Source organism: Chelmon rostratus, chromosome 11 (genome assembly GCF_017976325.1).
Source record: "Chelmon rostratus isolate fCheRos1 chromosome 11, fCheRos1.pri, whole genome shotgun sequence".
NCBI classification, from domain to species: domain Eukaryota; kingdom Metazoa; phylum Chordata; class Actinopteri; order Chaetodontiformes; family Chaetodontidae; genus Chelmon; species Chelmon rostratus.
In genome coordinates this window covers 23,990,720-24,004,709 of record NC_055668.1, presented here as the reverse complement: position 1 = coordinate 24,004,709, position 13,990 = coordinate 23,990,720, and the positions used below count along the sequence as shown (strand labels likewise).

Here is a 13,990-nt window from a genome sequence, read left to right as displayed (position 1 = left end):
ATTACCTATAGTAGCAGCAATAACACCTTTACCTGAAGGCAGAGTTAGCTGAGTGCTTCACTTGAATGCTTAACTACCAGAATAAGGAGCCAAACAGCAAATGCATTCAAAACAAGCCATGGATTTGATATTATATGAAAGGACATTGAGGTTATTGGCTCCTCCCAGCCATGAAAGTGATAGCCATTTCCCTTTTATGATCCCTAATGTTGACAGTATGATGATAGCAGTGATTGCTTTGGGTCTATAATTGTCTTGATGATGATGATGCTGGTGATTGTTATAGTTTCATATTTTCTACCAGCAGCAGTGTGGCAGTCAGTCGAGATGTTGAGGCTAGGATAGGCCTACAGTACATGTCCCATCATCCTGAAAGACAGTCACTTGTTGTGAGAAGTGCTGGGTCTATTTTTAGCCCGCTGTGCCCCAGGATGTATTTTGCGGTTATCCTAATGGCTGCTGGGCTTTGATGCATGTCACCAGGATTCAGTGCAGCCATTAATGTTCTACTACGGCTGATTAAGGCCTGTTTGTACGAGGCTAATGTTAAAATAATGTTTACCAGTGGAGCTTACTAAAGCTTGCACTAGACACTGATATTAACCAGTGCATTGTACAGAACCTATAGCTTAACCAAAGCAGGTCATAGTTAAGTTCACTGGTGACATTTTTAAGTAGGATTAACTATTGCATGTGGCTTTTTAAAGACACTAGTATCTAATATTTCCCCATATCTGTTGATACCGATATGCATTTTTGTCAGTGTCAGTATAGATAACACAATTAGGTGTTTTAATACATGATGGCAACATTTATTATTACTATTCCATTTTTTATGCAGACGGTATCTGTAATACAGCCTTTTTAGTCTTTTTACATGATGCCTGCAAGTCATGCAAGTTGCACTAGCTTGATTCTAGACCTTAAATAGTCTTGCATTCAGCTAAATATAGCATTTCGCACTTTAGATGAACTATTATAAATGATACAGATGCTGTGATTTCTTTGTGCACTGTTCCCCAGGTGAGATTTTGAACCAGTCATGCAGAATGTCTTTCAGTTGTTTTCACGTTCAGATTATTACAGCAATGAAATATTGGCCCTGTTTTCAGATTTAATTTGCATTGGAAGGACTTTTAATTTGTTAAATCTACAGAGACACGGCACCACTTTTTAACTTGAACGAGATGTTAAGATGAATAACAATGATGTAAATTTTGACTTGAAGTCAAATCCAGTTGGAGAGGTATATCAGTGACTTGCAGTGTGAGTATAAGTATAAATGGACAGTATTATAAGTGTATCTGGCTGGTGAGTTTGTGAATGAATCACCACTGATGCTTGTGGACATCAAGAAAAAAAAAGAAAAATAGACACTACTTTAAATTTGAACTAATGAACAGAAAACCAGGGTCAGTGAAGTAGCTGCTCACGACTCAGAGTCATAACCATGATTCAAGATAAGGGAGTAGATGAGGATGATGATGATGATGTCAGGGAACGTGCAGGGCATCCCTCTCTCTGTGCTGACAGGACAGAGAATCACAAGCCTGTCAGCAGGCAGGAGACGGCGATATGAGGAAGCAGGGCTCTGATTGGCTGCCACTGGATTCCTCCTGGTGACATCACTGAAGATGGAGACAGGCAGCCTCAGAGCTGAACTGGATAGATTCAGCTTTCACATAGAAACAAAATTCAACAAGAGTGCTGTCTTCAAGCACCAAATTGTGGATTAATATTTTTTCAGATAAGCATTTTGAGTTAAATTTGTATGATCAGTTTTGAACCTTACTGGTAGCAGTCTGTGTGATTTCCTACAAAATGCAATTACAAATGGAACTGAATGAAGGCACCGCTTTTCAAAAGAAGAAACAAGCAGGTTGTTGATGAAGACGTCTGCTGAGTGAGAGACTGTCAAAGCTGAATAAGTGATTTATCAATGTGATAGGTTATTTATTCTCAAGGGACAGTTTCTGTTTGCTTCTCACCCTTTAAGTTGCAACAACCTTTGGTCACATTCTGAAACCAGCAGGGAGGCAGTGTTTTGCTCAAGGACGCTTCAGCCGGTTGGACATTTGCTGACCTGTTTCTGCAGTTTCTCATGTCACCACTTTGATGTCCTGAGTGTGAATCTTTAAAAACACCAGCGCTGTACAACTTTTTTGACCATCATCAAATCACAAAACTCTCAACTGGCAGCTCATTCAGTTTTAGATGCTAATGTCCAAAACATCCTTCAGAGGAGACTGAAGCCTCGTGAGAAAATGACTAATTCTTCATTGTTGGTAATGAGACAAGCCTGTAATCAATTTAATTACTGCTTAATGTAATTAAGCTCATTCTTGTAGCTAGATTTGGAGTAGAATAGAATGAGTGAACTTTATTGTCCAGCAGAGGCAGGAAAATTGTCGTTGGTCTCACCCAGAAAAATATACAACCCCAGTTGCAAAAAAAAGGTTGGGATTCTGTGTAAAATATAAATGAAACAATGCAATCATTTGCAAGCAAACTGTGTTTACCAAGAAATGTTTTTTCAGAGCCAATGTAATAATATCTTTTATACAATCATGTGTTCACAAAGTGGTGAACCTCGCTCCATCCTCGCTTGTGATCAACAGAGCCTTTCCAGGATGCTCCTTTCATACCCAATCACCTGTTACCAATCAACCTGTTAACAGGCGTTTTTGGAGCATTCCACAACTTTCCCAGTCTTTTGTTGCTCCTTTCCGAACTTGTTTCAAACATTTGGCGCCATCAAAATCAGAATAAGCATAAAATTACAAAAATAAATGAAGTTAATGAGGTCAGTCATTAGGTATATTGACTGTTTTCAATCAAGTGTCAAAAATGACAAACATATGATCACATTTTGCTTATATTACATCGTGTCCTACCTGTTTTGGAATTGGGGGTTGTCTTGCAAGCATGTCTATAATGTATATCACATTTACAAAACAAGATCTCTCAGCTGCACAACAGTCAGTGCGTTCATACCCTTAGTGTGCAGTTTACATTCTCATATTTAAAGGTCCAGTGTGTGGGATTTAGTGGCATCTAGTGGTGATTGCAGGTTGTTGTTGTTGCAGATTGCAACCAACTTAATACACCCTTGCCTCATCCTCCCCCATGATGGCTGCTAAAACAAGCGAAAGGGCCTGTCTAGAAACAATGTTTAGGTTGTCCGTCCTGGGCTAGTGTAGAAACATGCTGGACTCTGTGGAAGAGGACTGACGTCCTCTGTAGATGTAAAGAACTCTTTTTGGTCATCTTGTTTCTATTACTAAAGTGCCCGTACCAGACAGAGATATTAGACATAAGGAAGCTCTCTATCAGACTGACACACACTTCCTCCAAAATGTCAAGATGGACCCCAAAGCCCTTCAGTGTCCTAAATAAAATGAGTCACTGCAAGCTTTCTTACAATCAGCGTTGTGTGTGAAACTCAGTTTGTCATCTGTGTGTTCCCAGATAATTAAAACAGTTGACAGTTTCCAAGGTTTGGTCACACCGTATCAGTGATGAGAGTGGGTCTGCTTAGTTTAGCAATCTCAGCAGCTACTAGTTGGGTTGAAAGTAAAGAAATGGGCACCTGAGAAATTGTAATAAAGTTTGGTGATCCACAGACTTTTCCTCCAGTGCTATCGTCTGGTACAAAGTTGAGTTTGTCCAACACCTTGATGACCAAATACTAAGAAAACAAATAACATTCCCATCAGCCTCAGCTGTACTTTGTGTGTAATGCTTTTCAGCAAATGTTAGCTTGCTAACACGCTGAACTAAGACGTGCAACATGGTAAACATGATACCTGCTAAACATCAGCATGTTTACATAGTCATTCATCTCGATAGATAACACACTGCTGTAGGTTGTACACCCTAAACTCATGAACATACAGTCAACTAATGACAACCATTAAATGTCCTCTGATGCAGCGTAGATATACGAACAAAACGTACATGTTCACATGAAAACAAACACTACGTGTGATATTTCTGCGAAGGGCAACACACAGATTTGTTCATTAATGTGCCGATCAACAGTGAACACACTCGAGTCAACCCAAAGCTGAGGGACTGCAAGCTACGTCACGATGCAGTAAATACAGCATCTGTGTTGACTCAGATGAGATGATCCTGTCCTATGACACATGATAATTAAAGAAACACTTCATTTGCCAGTGGCAAGAGGGCGTCCTCATTTGGGAATTTACCAGAAGTGTTGCAAAAAGCTAAATGTTTATTTTTCGTAATTTTGTTAATATCGTCTTTTCAGTCTCTGACGATGCGTTCTTCTCAGCAGCATCATAAACAGTCTATCTGTGTCACTGACTTGAGGCTTATGAATAGAGTGGGAAAGGATGTGACCTAAATAACATATTCTTAGCCCCATCAGCAGGCCGTAAAGACACAGTTTTACATCAACAGTCAGTTTGTGTCCTGCGCCGCCGAAGGAACATGTTGTTATAGACAGGTTGTTCCAAAGTAAAAGGGTCCTGTTTCTAAAACACGTTTTTACTCACGACTCTGGAACAGCAAACAGGAACAGATCTTTGAGAACACACCTAATAGGATTTAGTCCTAGTTTTGTGTTCATTTTTTGTTGAAACAGTTTCAGAGATGTTGATTCAGTTTTATGGCCATTGTGGAGGCTGTAGCTCATGCTGTTGAATTGTACAGAGCGTGTTTCATATTTCAGTATATGAGTGTATAGAATGACATGATATGATTTAGCACCACCACAAAACATAGTCTTTAAAATGATCTGGAAGAGGGGCCTCTGTGGGTTAGGGGTTAAAATGTTAACTATGAACTGCAGTGTCTCTGGTTTGACCCAAAAGAATCAACACCTTGATAAAAATCTTTTTTAAAAAACTTAAAGGTTGGATTTACTGCAGAGTTGGTGGATTAGATTGGATTTCTACCAGCCACAGGGTCACTGGGCTTCTGACCTCCTTTTAGCAGGGGGCAGATATGGGATTTTCCCTGTAGATATCAATAGAAAATCACAATGATTAGATTAAGAAGGAATTTCACCATTCGCCTGTGAGAAGTATGTTCTCACAGTTCTTTTAAAAATAGCACTTTCAATAGAAATGGTGTCACGTTCTGCATTCCTGACACCACTGAGAGCTTAGCATGTTTCCCGAGTGCCTCATGCTGATGAAACAAATATAGTATTTCACCTTTCAGAAAACATGTTCAGAAAGCTGGAGCACTGACTAGTTCTTCCAATGTCAAAGCTAATATCTACACCGCCTCCCCCCTCTGAAAGCAGACTCTTGTACCTCAGAGTTACAGTCAATTGAAAAGAACAAAGGACCCATTCACTGCTGCCTGCTTCTTGCTTCAGCCCAATTAAATAAAGTCATTCAGATAACAATTGACTGCACGTGTATGGGTCATGTGTCTGTTCTGGTCTGTGCAGGTTTTCAGCTGAAGTCAAAGTTACAGGATCAGAGCTACGTTTTTTTTATTATTCAGATGATAAGAAACTAGTTGACCATGTAGATCTAAAGCAAATAATCAGTTTTTTTTTTATTTTCAATGGAACACATCACTATGTGTAATGTGAAAGGTGTAGCTTGTATTAATGAGCTTTATAGTATTTCAGCTGTTTTCAGCTACACTGCTGGCTATAACATTAACCAGAGGCATGACCGCCCATTTGATGTTTGTTACATTCCCCTCGAGGACAGCAGGTGGCAGTATGCAGAACATCCAGTGACGAGAATTCATTCAAACAGCACCCGCCAATGAAAGAAGGATGAACGTGTGAGGGATGGTTTACCTGCCAAAATCTTTATCTGTGCAAGTATCTCACCAAATGGGAGGCTTTCTGCAAAATATGCCTCACAGATTTTAGCCTATCACACGGAGGGAAAAGCGACCTGAGCCAGTGCGACACATTTGCCAAGCATAAGTGCGCCCAAGAGGTGCAGAAACATGCTCCACCAATGACTGCAGTCATACCACCTCTCCCATCCAGTTCATCATCATCATCCTCTTCTACCAATTGTCGCTCTTGACAGTAGCCTCTCTCAAAATCACAATTGAAGCGTGTAATGTGTAAGTGATGAGTACATATCCATAGACATTATACACATTATAAACCCTTTTGTGTTTCATTTCTATAATGCAGGGATGTTCAAAGCATTTCACTTTCAACCAGGTATCTGATTCTGACCCAACTGTAGTCGCTCAATGCAGAAACTAGTTATCCCAGTCCTTGTTGCTCTGCACTCTCGGAGAGTGAATGTCGAACTTACATTCATACATGAAAACCAATGCATGAATGTTAACAATGTTCTGTATATGCTGGATGTGTTCAGAAGCAATTGTATGCTAACAAGTTTGCTGTTAAAGGAGATATTATGTCAATGTTGTGTTCACAGTTTGTTTCTGCTGCCCTCAAGTGACTAAAAAAAAAAGTTTGATTTTTGTAAATTTAGCTCGGCAAGAATTACAGCCAGTCCGGCTTTAGTTACAGTTTGATATTTGGTGCACAGTTCAAGTGCAGGAGTGTGGTGTATTTGTACTACTATACTTTAAATTCAGTTGAGCTGTCAAATTTACTCCAAATATGTTTCCTCTCTTTGTGTTCTGTTTCCAGGTTTTAGGATTTGAGGTAGACTCCATCAACTCTGTCCAGTTCTCCAACCATACAGGTAAGAGCGATGAAATGGCTTCTTTCTTTGAGAGCGTGTGTGTGCTGTGTTTAAGTCGGTGTGTGTGGGTGTGTATGAGTCAGTCAGTGCCCCTGGTGTCGTGATGAGGTGCGAGCGAGTGCTCGAGAGACGTTTGTCGTCGAGGCAGAGGCCGTGTTGAGGCTGACGGGACGACAGCTGAGTGAGTCTTTGGGGAGGTCATTGACTTCGCTGGCTGAGCTGCATTCAAACACAGAAGTAGCTGTAGGGGATGAACTCCATTCACTTTAATACAGACGTTCTCTCTCAGTCCATATTGGGACATCTGTGTTTTATAATGATGCCTTCTTGCTGTGTTCATAAACAAAACAAGTAAAGTAGCGCCGAATTCACTCATCAAGATCGGTTTACTCATCAAGAGGAGTACTACTCAGCCTGTGAAAACAAAGTGTTTGCCTTGAAGACAACAAAGTTAAAACATACAAGGATAGGGGCATTTATACCAATTATAGGATTTGTTGGGGTCTCTGCACTTATTAGGGATTAAAAGTTAGAAAATCTCTGTTTCTGCTCTGCTGATTTTGACTTTTAACTTTATGAAAGTGCAACTCTAAATCCCTGAAGTACTCCTTGAACTTTTTGTCTAACGTTTACTGGACTGGTAGTAAGATTCAATCTATAAGAAGCAGTTTTAGTGAACATTTTTAATTTACATGTGTATGTAGAAATGTTCTGTTGTCCTGCTTTCTATCACTGCTGACAAAATATTGCGTTTATTTGCATCCTGCAAGCTCCCCTTCACAACTGCCTCTCACAGAAGGATCTTCTGCTTGTGTTAATTATTGATTATCATGATAACATTTGGCTATTTCAACAAAACTACCCCATGATGAGTTGTTGCTTTACTCGGAGATATAAGAGAGATAAGGTTTTTTAAAGCGCTGAATATGATTGTGCAAGAACCCAGTTTACAGAATGCCTTGCAAAAGGCAAACATTTGCCGTCTGTTCCTGTGTTTAGAACATTGATTGACCATATTGGAGAATCCAATTCAAAGTTAAAAAAGCTTTCTTGCAGCAGCAGCACTGATTGGCCCAGAGGGGGTGTCTGCGTCATCCCTTGGTGTCACATTTACTTGTCATATTTTGATCTAATTTCCAGTCCCATGAATGAGTAATCTGCACTGAGTCTTCCCCCTGACGGATGGTCTCAGCTCATGTTATTCATGCAAACTGAACTTGAAGAATGAATCAGCTGAGTGCTGTGAAAACAAACACATCTGCGCAGCTGTTGCTTGTTGTTTCACAGCGGATACTAGCACTATCCAGTCTCAGAAATCCTCACAGGATCAGAACATTGTGAATACATTTTCCTGAGTTATCTCTTTAGTATGAGTCACTTTGAGATCCTATTCTTTTTGTATTTTTTTTGCGTGGTTAGTAAAAGACCAGGTCCCAGTCACCAACATAAACATAAATCTAGATATAGAATTAGATATTAGGTATTTTATGGAACTTAAAAGAGCTGATAGTTTGCCAATTTGCCAGTTTTCTATGTAGACAAAGAGTCAAAAAAGTAGCTGTAGTTTCCAACAGCAGAATAATTGTAACTTCTGGTTCTGGCACATCAGTTTGACCCATTTCAGGGATTTCATCGTCTCGTAAACACAGTAGTTAAAAATGTCCGTGGCTGCTCTGTTTGGGAAATCAATCAGCTGTGGTCTATAAAGATTGTTTTTGTGTTTGTTGTTGGGTGGCACAGAGTGGATGGCCTCGACCCTCATGTCACAGTTGTCTAGTTTTTCATTTAGCTTGAGAATACAAGTATTCATAACCTACTGCACTGTATATAATTACTCCTGACTCAGCTGCATTCAGTTTCAAGCCAGGAAAGGTCAGCAAGCTGGTTAACATCTGGATTGAAACCAGCCAGCTTAGACGTTGGTTTTGTCGGATGGATTTCAAAGCTTAAAAATAGTGAAAGTAATGTGATGCTGCAGACTGGGGGTAGGCATGATTGTAGGTTTACTGTCGAATAAGTGTCATTGTTTAGGCGAGTGTGGGACTCATCTATAGCACCATCAGATGCAGAGACAAATAAAATGCTGGAGCTCACATTTGAGCTGTGTGGAAGTGTTTTGGCCTGAATTCAATGAAACAGTTATAATATAAGAGGTTCCCTTGACCAGGTTTCTCTACAGAGATCATTGACTGACTAACAACTCATCAGTGGCTTTTTTATTTCTTTTATTATTTTGTACTGATCTTTACAGAAACCCATTAATTCAGGATAATCCACAGATTTGGCTCCAACAGAGTTCTTTGGAAACTATTTTCTTTGGAAAATAGTAAAACTGGTTAAAAGTGAGGTCCGTGAATTGTGCCATTTTTAGCATTGTAGCACCAAAAAATACATATTAGCCTCCTCTTGTGCATTTTGGAGGCAGCAGAAGTTTCAGTGATAAATATGTCAAAACATCTGAAAATAAAACAAACTTCAACCAAGGAAGATACTATCAGGAGATACGTGTTTTGTTTTTACTTTGTTTTGTGATTTATTTGGTTATTTATTAGATTTTTGAATAAAGTAAGCACTTATTTCTTCTTTACCATAAGATTTTTTCCAGCTATTGAAACACTGCTTGTTTTCCCTTTGAGAGCTGTCACAGCATTTTTTGCATCATGTTTGCTGAAGGATAGCACAGGATTCATTCTCAGTCCAGGAGCTTCTTCATATGTCCTTATATGATTCATGTCCCAACGTTTACTTTGGCTTAGTTTGACTTCCACACTTTGTCGTAGTCCTCCTGCAGTCAGTTGAGGATGGTAGGTGAGGTTTTTGTTTGTTTTGTTAGAGGCTCATTGGCTGGATGAGACAGGTGTGGCTTGATTTGACCTTCCGATCAGACTTACTGTAAGACCAAGAGCAGTCCTTTGTTAAAAAACTTCAAGGCATTGCTTTGGTAGGGGCATGCTGTTTTTGTTAGTGGAGAGATGATAACATACAATCCAGGAAGGCCAGTTTGAGTAACAGATCTATGGGCTTGAAGACTCTTCTGGGTTTTAACTGTAGAAGCTTGTCAGGGCTGAAATTATTGAATCTTTTTGTCACCATGATCTCCAAAAAACTCAGCTGTCACATTACACGTCTCCAGGAATGTGTGTTTGCACGTCTCTGATTGGAGCACCTCGTCAGTTGTTGCTGAATTGTGCTGTGGCAAAAGATGAACCAGATTCAACATTTTGCCGGAGCCCTTTGCTTCAGGACCCCCGCAACCCTGTTGAAATGAATTAGGCGGCTGTGTGTTTTCTCGCAGCGCTCTTGTCTGTCTGAACACAGCGTAGACGGGACTTCGGTGAGCTCCCAGCTAAATATAAGTTCAATTTAAATCTTTAGGGACCAATTAGATTAAGATGAAAAGTGACTACTCTAATCATAGGTTTCATGCTCACTGTCATTATCACCCCACGTACAGAGCAGACAGTGATGCAGCTGAGGACGCGTCAGTAATAGGAAATGTCTTCCTCAATGGGGAAAAAGTCCTCACATCTATGGTGTAAATTGTGTTTGTTTCAATGACCTTAACATAAAAATGCCTGCGACGCTAGCGCTCCTTTAATCAGATCTTGTATATTGGAACCTAATAATTGCCATTTCTTCAAAGAGAGTATGTAATTTGGTGTGACATATTGAAGAAGATGTGTGCATCTGAGGGGGAGAGGGTGGCTGGTGACGGGGACATAGAGGGCGAATAGAGGGAAAGAGAGACAGGACGTTTTTGAATCAGAGAGATAGCGGATGATGGAGGGAAAGATGGAGGGAGTGGGGAGAGAGCGACAGGACGCAGCAGTAAACAGCAGCAGGCGTCGTGAATTGCGACAGCAGCGAATGATGACGACAGAAGCAGCTCTTATCTGTAGGCCTGCCTTCATTCTCTCTCTCTCACACACACACTCACACACAGCACTCTGAATGCTCATCTCTCTTTCTTAGCCCCTTTGGCTTTCTCTCGGCTTGTTGCTTAGCAACCAGAACCCCCCACCACGTGACCTGACTGTGACTCACCTGGAGCTGCGACATCATCGGCCTGCAGCAAACATGTCATACGCAGACAGATGTGCGCTAATGCATACTTACTTTGGCATTCGTGTCACATACATGTACATCCATGTCTGTACATATAGTGCCTACTTACACATACGTATGCACAGATATACAAATACACACAAACACAAACTCAGTACACTGCTCCACACACAGTGCAGGTGTGTTTGTTAGTAAAGGGGTCTCTGTCCTCGTCCTCTCCCAGCTTCCCATCTGTCCCTGCCTGACCAGATACTGTGGCCGCAGGCTGCACTGAGACCTGCTGCTCTGTGCGTGTGTGTGTGTGCGCGCCCCTGCATGTGTGCATGTGTGTGTATGTGTGCTTCCTGATGATATATTTGAATTTAAGTTCACATAGCTTGTTATCTTTGGTCTGAGCCATGGTGCCTAACATTTCCTTTTTGCGTATGATTTTGTAAAGTTCACATGACTCAGTTATAAGCAAAAGTCATTTGGACTAACAAGATGTTTTTTTTAAATCATACTGGCCGAGAAGAGTCAAAACAAAATCAATTCTAGTTTCTGTAACTTTTTTGTGGAACGACGGACTTTTCTGACTTTGCATTGGATGTTTTTTGTAGTCATTTACCAGTAATTGTACCAGTGAAAACATATGTGGAGCAGCAGGATGAGCACAAATTCAGACCAGTGGTGGAGTACTCAGATCCTTTACTTAGTTAAAAACAGCAGCGCAACAGTGTAAAAAATGAACAAAAATGATCTTTACAATCAGCGTCACTCCCCAGAATGTGTTGGGTGTATTGTTAGTTCAACAAATGTGTTGAAGTACTTTCCTTCCTCAAATGAAAGTATTTTAAATCCTTCATTGTTTGCATCTGTGTTTACTTGCTAGCAGTCTTCTTTCTCATCTTTGTTGGCACATTGCTACATATCTTGGCGTGCTACCCCCACCTGTAGATGAGTGGAATAGTGTGAAACCAACGTGCACCAGACAAACAAAGTGGGGGTGGGTGCAGGGGACACAAACAGCTCCACAGCACTACTAAAGATCAAAAGATTCAATTCAAGATTCAAGAGTCTTTATTGTCATTGCACATGTCAATGAAATTTTCATTGCAACCCCCATGTTAGATGGTAAGAAAGATAAGACTAGAAAGAGTGAATAAAATTAAGATAACTACAATAAAATAAAATAAACCAACATGCAATAAAAAAAAAATATTCGTGAAGCAATTAAAAATATACAGAATGAAAATATACTTAGGCAATAAAATATACTAAACAATAAACAATAAAATATGGAAGTGAAATGTGCAAACAGAATAAGATATACAAGCAGAATAAAATATAAAATATACACAGTGAAATGTACCGACAGAATAAAATAAAATATGCCAATGAAACTGAAATGTGCTGATATACTAAAATGTATATAATTATAGTATATGTGTGTACATAAAAGTCAAGTACACAGAAGGTGCAGGTGGAGGTAGAGGTGTAGGTGTAGGTGTAAAGTGCGGTGTGCAGTGTTCACAGTTCACACAGTCTCTCACTGCAGTGAGGGGCTGCTGGGGGTGATAGCTCTGACAGCTCTGGGGAAGAAGCTGTCCCTCAGTCTGTTAGTGGTGGTGCGGATGTTCCTGTACCGCTTTCCTGATGGAAGCGGTACAAACAGTCTGTGGCCCGGGTGGCTGGGGTCCGTGGCGATGGATCTCGCCCTCTTTCTGACCCGACCTTCATATATAGAGTCTAGGTCAGGGAGGGGGCAGCCCACGATGCCCTGTGCAGTTTTAACCACCCGTGCCAGTTGTTTCCTCTCCTGTGCCGTGCAGCTGCCATACCACACTGTCACACTGAGGCAGAGGATGCTTTCAATTGTGGCCCTGTAGAAGTTAACGAGCAACCGAGAGGAGAGTCCAGCCCGTTTCAGCTTCCTGAGGAAGAAGAGCCTTTGTTGTGCCTTCTTCACCAGGCGGGAGGTGTTCATGGACCAGGAGAGGTCAGATGTGATGTGGAGGCCCAGGAACCTGATGTTGTCCACACGCTCCACCACTTCTCCGTCCATGAGGAGGGGGGCGTGATCCGTCTTCCTGGACCTCCTGAAGTCCACAATGACCTCCTTGGTTTTCCCTGTGTTCAGCACCAGGTTGTTGGCTGAACACCACTGGGTGAGCTGGAGTATCTCCTCTCTGTAGTGGGTCTCGTTGTTATCTGAGACGAGACCCACTACTGTAGTGTCGTCCGCAAACTTCACGACTGTGTTGGTGGGGTGGATTTGTCAAAAACACCATAGAGAACCTTTAAGTAAAAGTGCAGAAGTATTATGTACTTTAAGTATCAATGAGTGTGGCGTTATTACTTATACTGTAAATATTGTTATTATTGATGCATTAATGTGTATGCCTATCATATTTTTTAATGTGTAGTATTAGTCAGCAAAGTAACTTGTATCTTCTTCCCTCAGAGGACAGCCAACATGTTTAAAGTATATAAAGTTGAAAGTTTAATCAGGTTGGTGTAAAGGTCATTGTTGTGATACAGGAGTACAAGGGTTTTAATGTGTGTCAGCATCTATGTGGGCTTTTGATGGGCACATGTGCAGTATGTGTGTATGTGTGTGTGTGTGTGCTTGTATTCATGCACTGCTAGAATTGGAAGAAGCATTGCAAAGGATTTGAGTCAGCAACTTGGTAAACACAGTAAGTCATCTCCTCTCCTCTCTGAAGGTTATTCTCACTGGAAAGGCCAGGTGTTGACGGCAGATGAGCTCCATGTTCTTTATGAAGGAATCAAACTGAACAACGTCCATCAGTATGACTACGTTTTAACAGGTGAATACCCTGCTTTTACTCTTCACTTTTGTAACTGGGGTTTTCAACCATAGCTCTGCAGTTAGATGCTATCATGTTGACGTTGACATTGTGTTGTAAACACTGCATTTTCATAAGTTTCTTCAGTTTCAGGACTTTTTTTCTGATTAGAAGTATACCTGAGTGGCCATTTTCAGTAAAAGTAAACAGAGCAAGCGCTGCTTTATTGACAATGTAATGGCAAAATAAAGCTTTTAATAGAAGACATAAGTAAACTGAGTAAGAATCACTCAGTAAAATGTCTGATAAAGTTTTGAAAACAATGACTCTTAATAATATGTGTTGTATTCAGGGTATACCCGAGACACATCCTTCTTGGAGATGGTTGTGGACATTGTTCAGGAGCTAAAGAGAGCCAACCCCAACCTGGTGTATGGTAAGTAACCACATGGTTGTATTAACGGTTGCAAT

General features: G+C 40.7%; 1 protein-coding gene across 1 annotated transcript in view; it reads left to right on the top strand.

The window, feature by feature from the left end:
- Positions 1-13,990, top strand: part of LOC121614240 (pyridoxal kinase-like) — a 29,314-nt gene that overhangs the window by 2,528 nt on the left and 12,796 nt on the right. Inside the window, exons 2-4 of the mRNA XM_041948056.1 lie at positions 6,611-6,665; positions 13,436-13,540; positions 13,872-13,955. Of these exons, the coding sequence (XP_041803990.1) occupies positions 6,611-6,665; positions 13,436-13,540; positions 13,872-13,955 (244 nt within the window). The remainder of the gene's footprint in view (positions 1-6,610; positions 6,666-13,435; positions 13,541-13,871; positions 13,956-13,990) is intronic.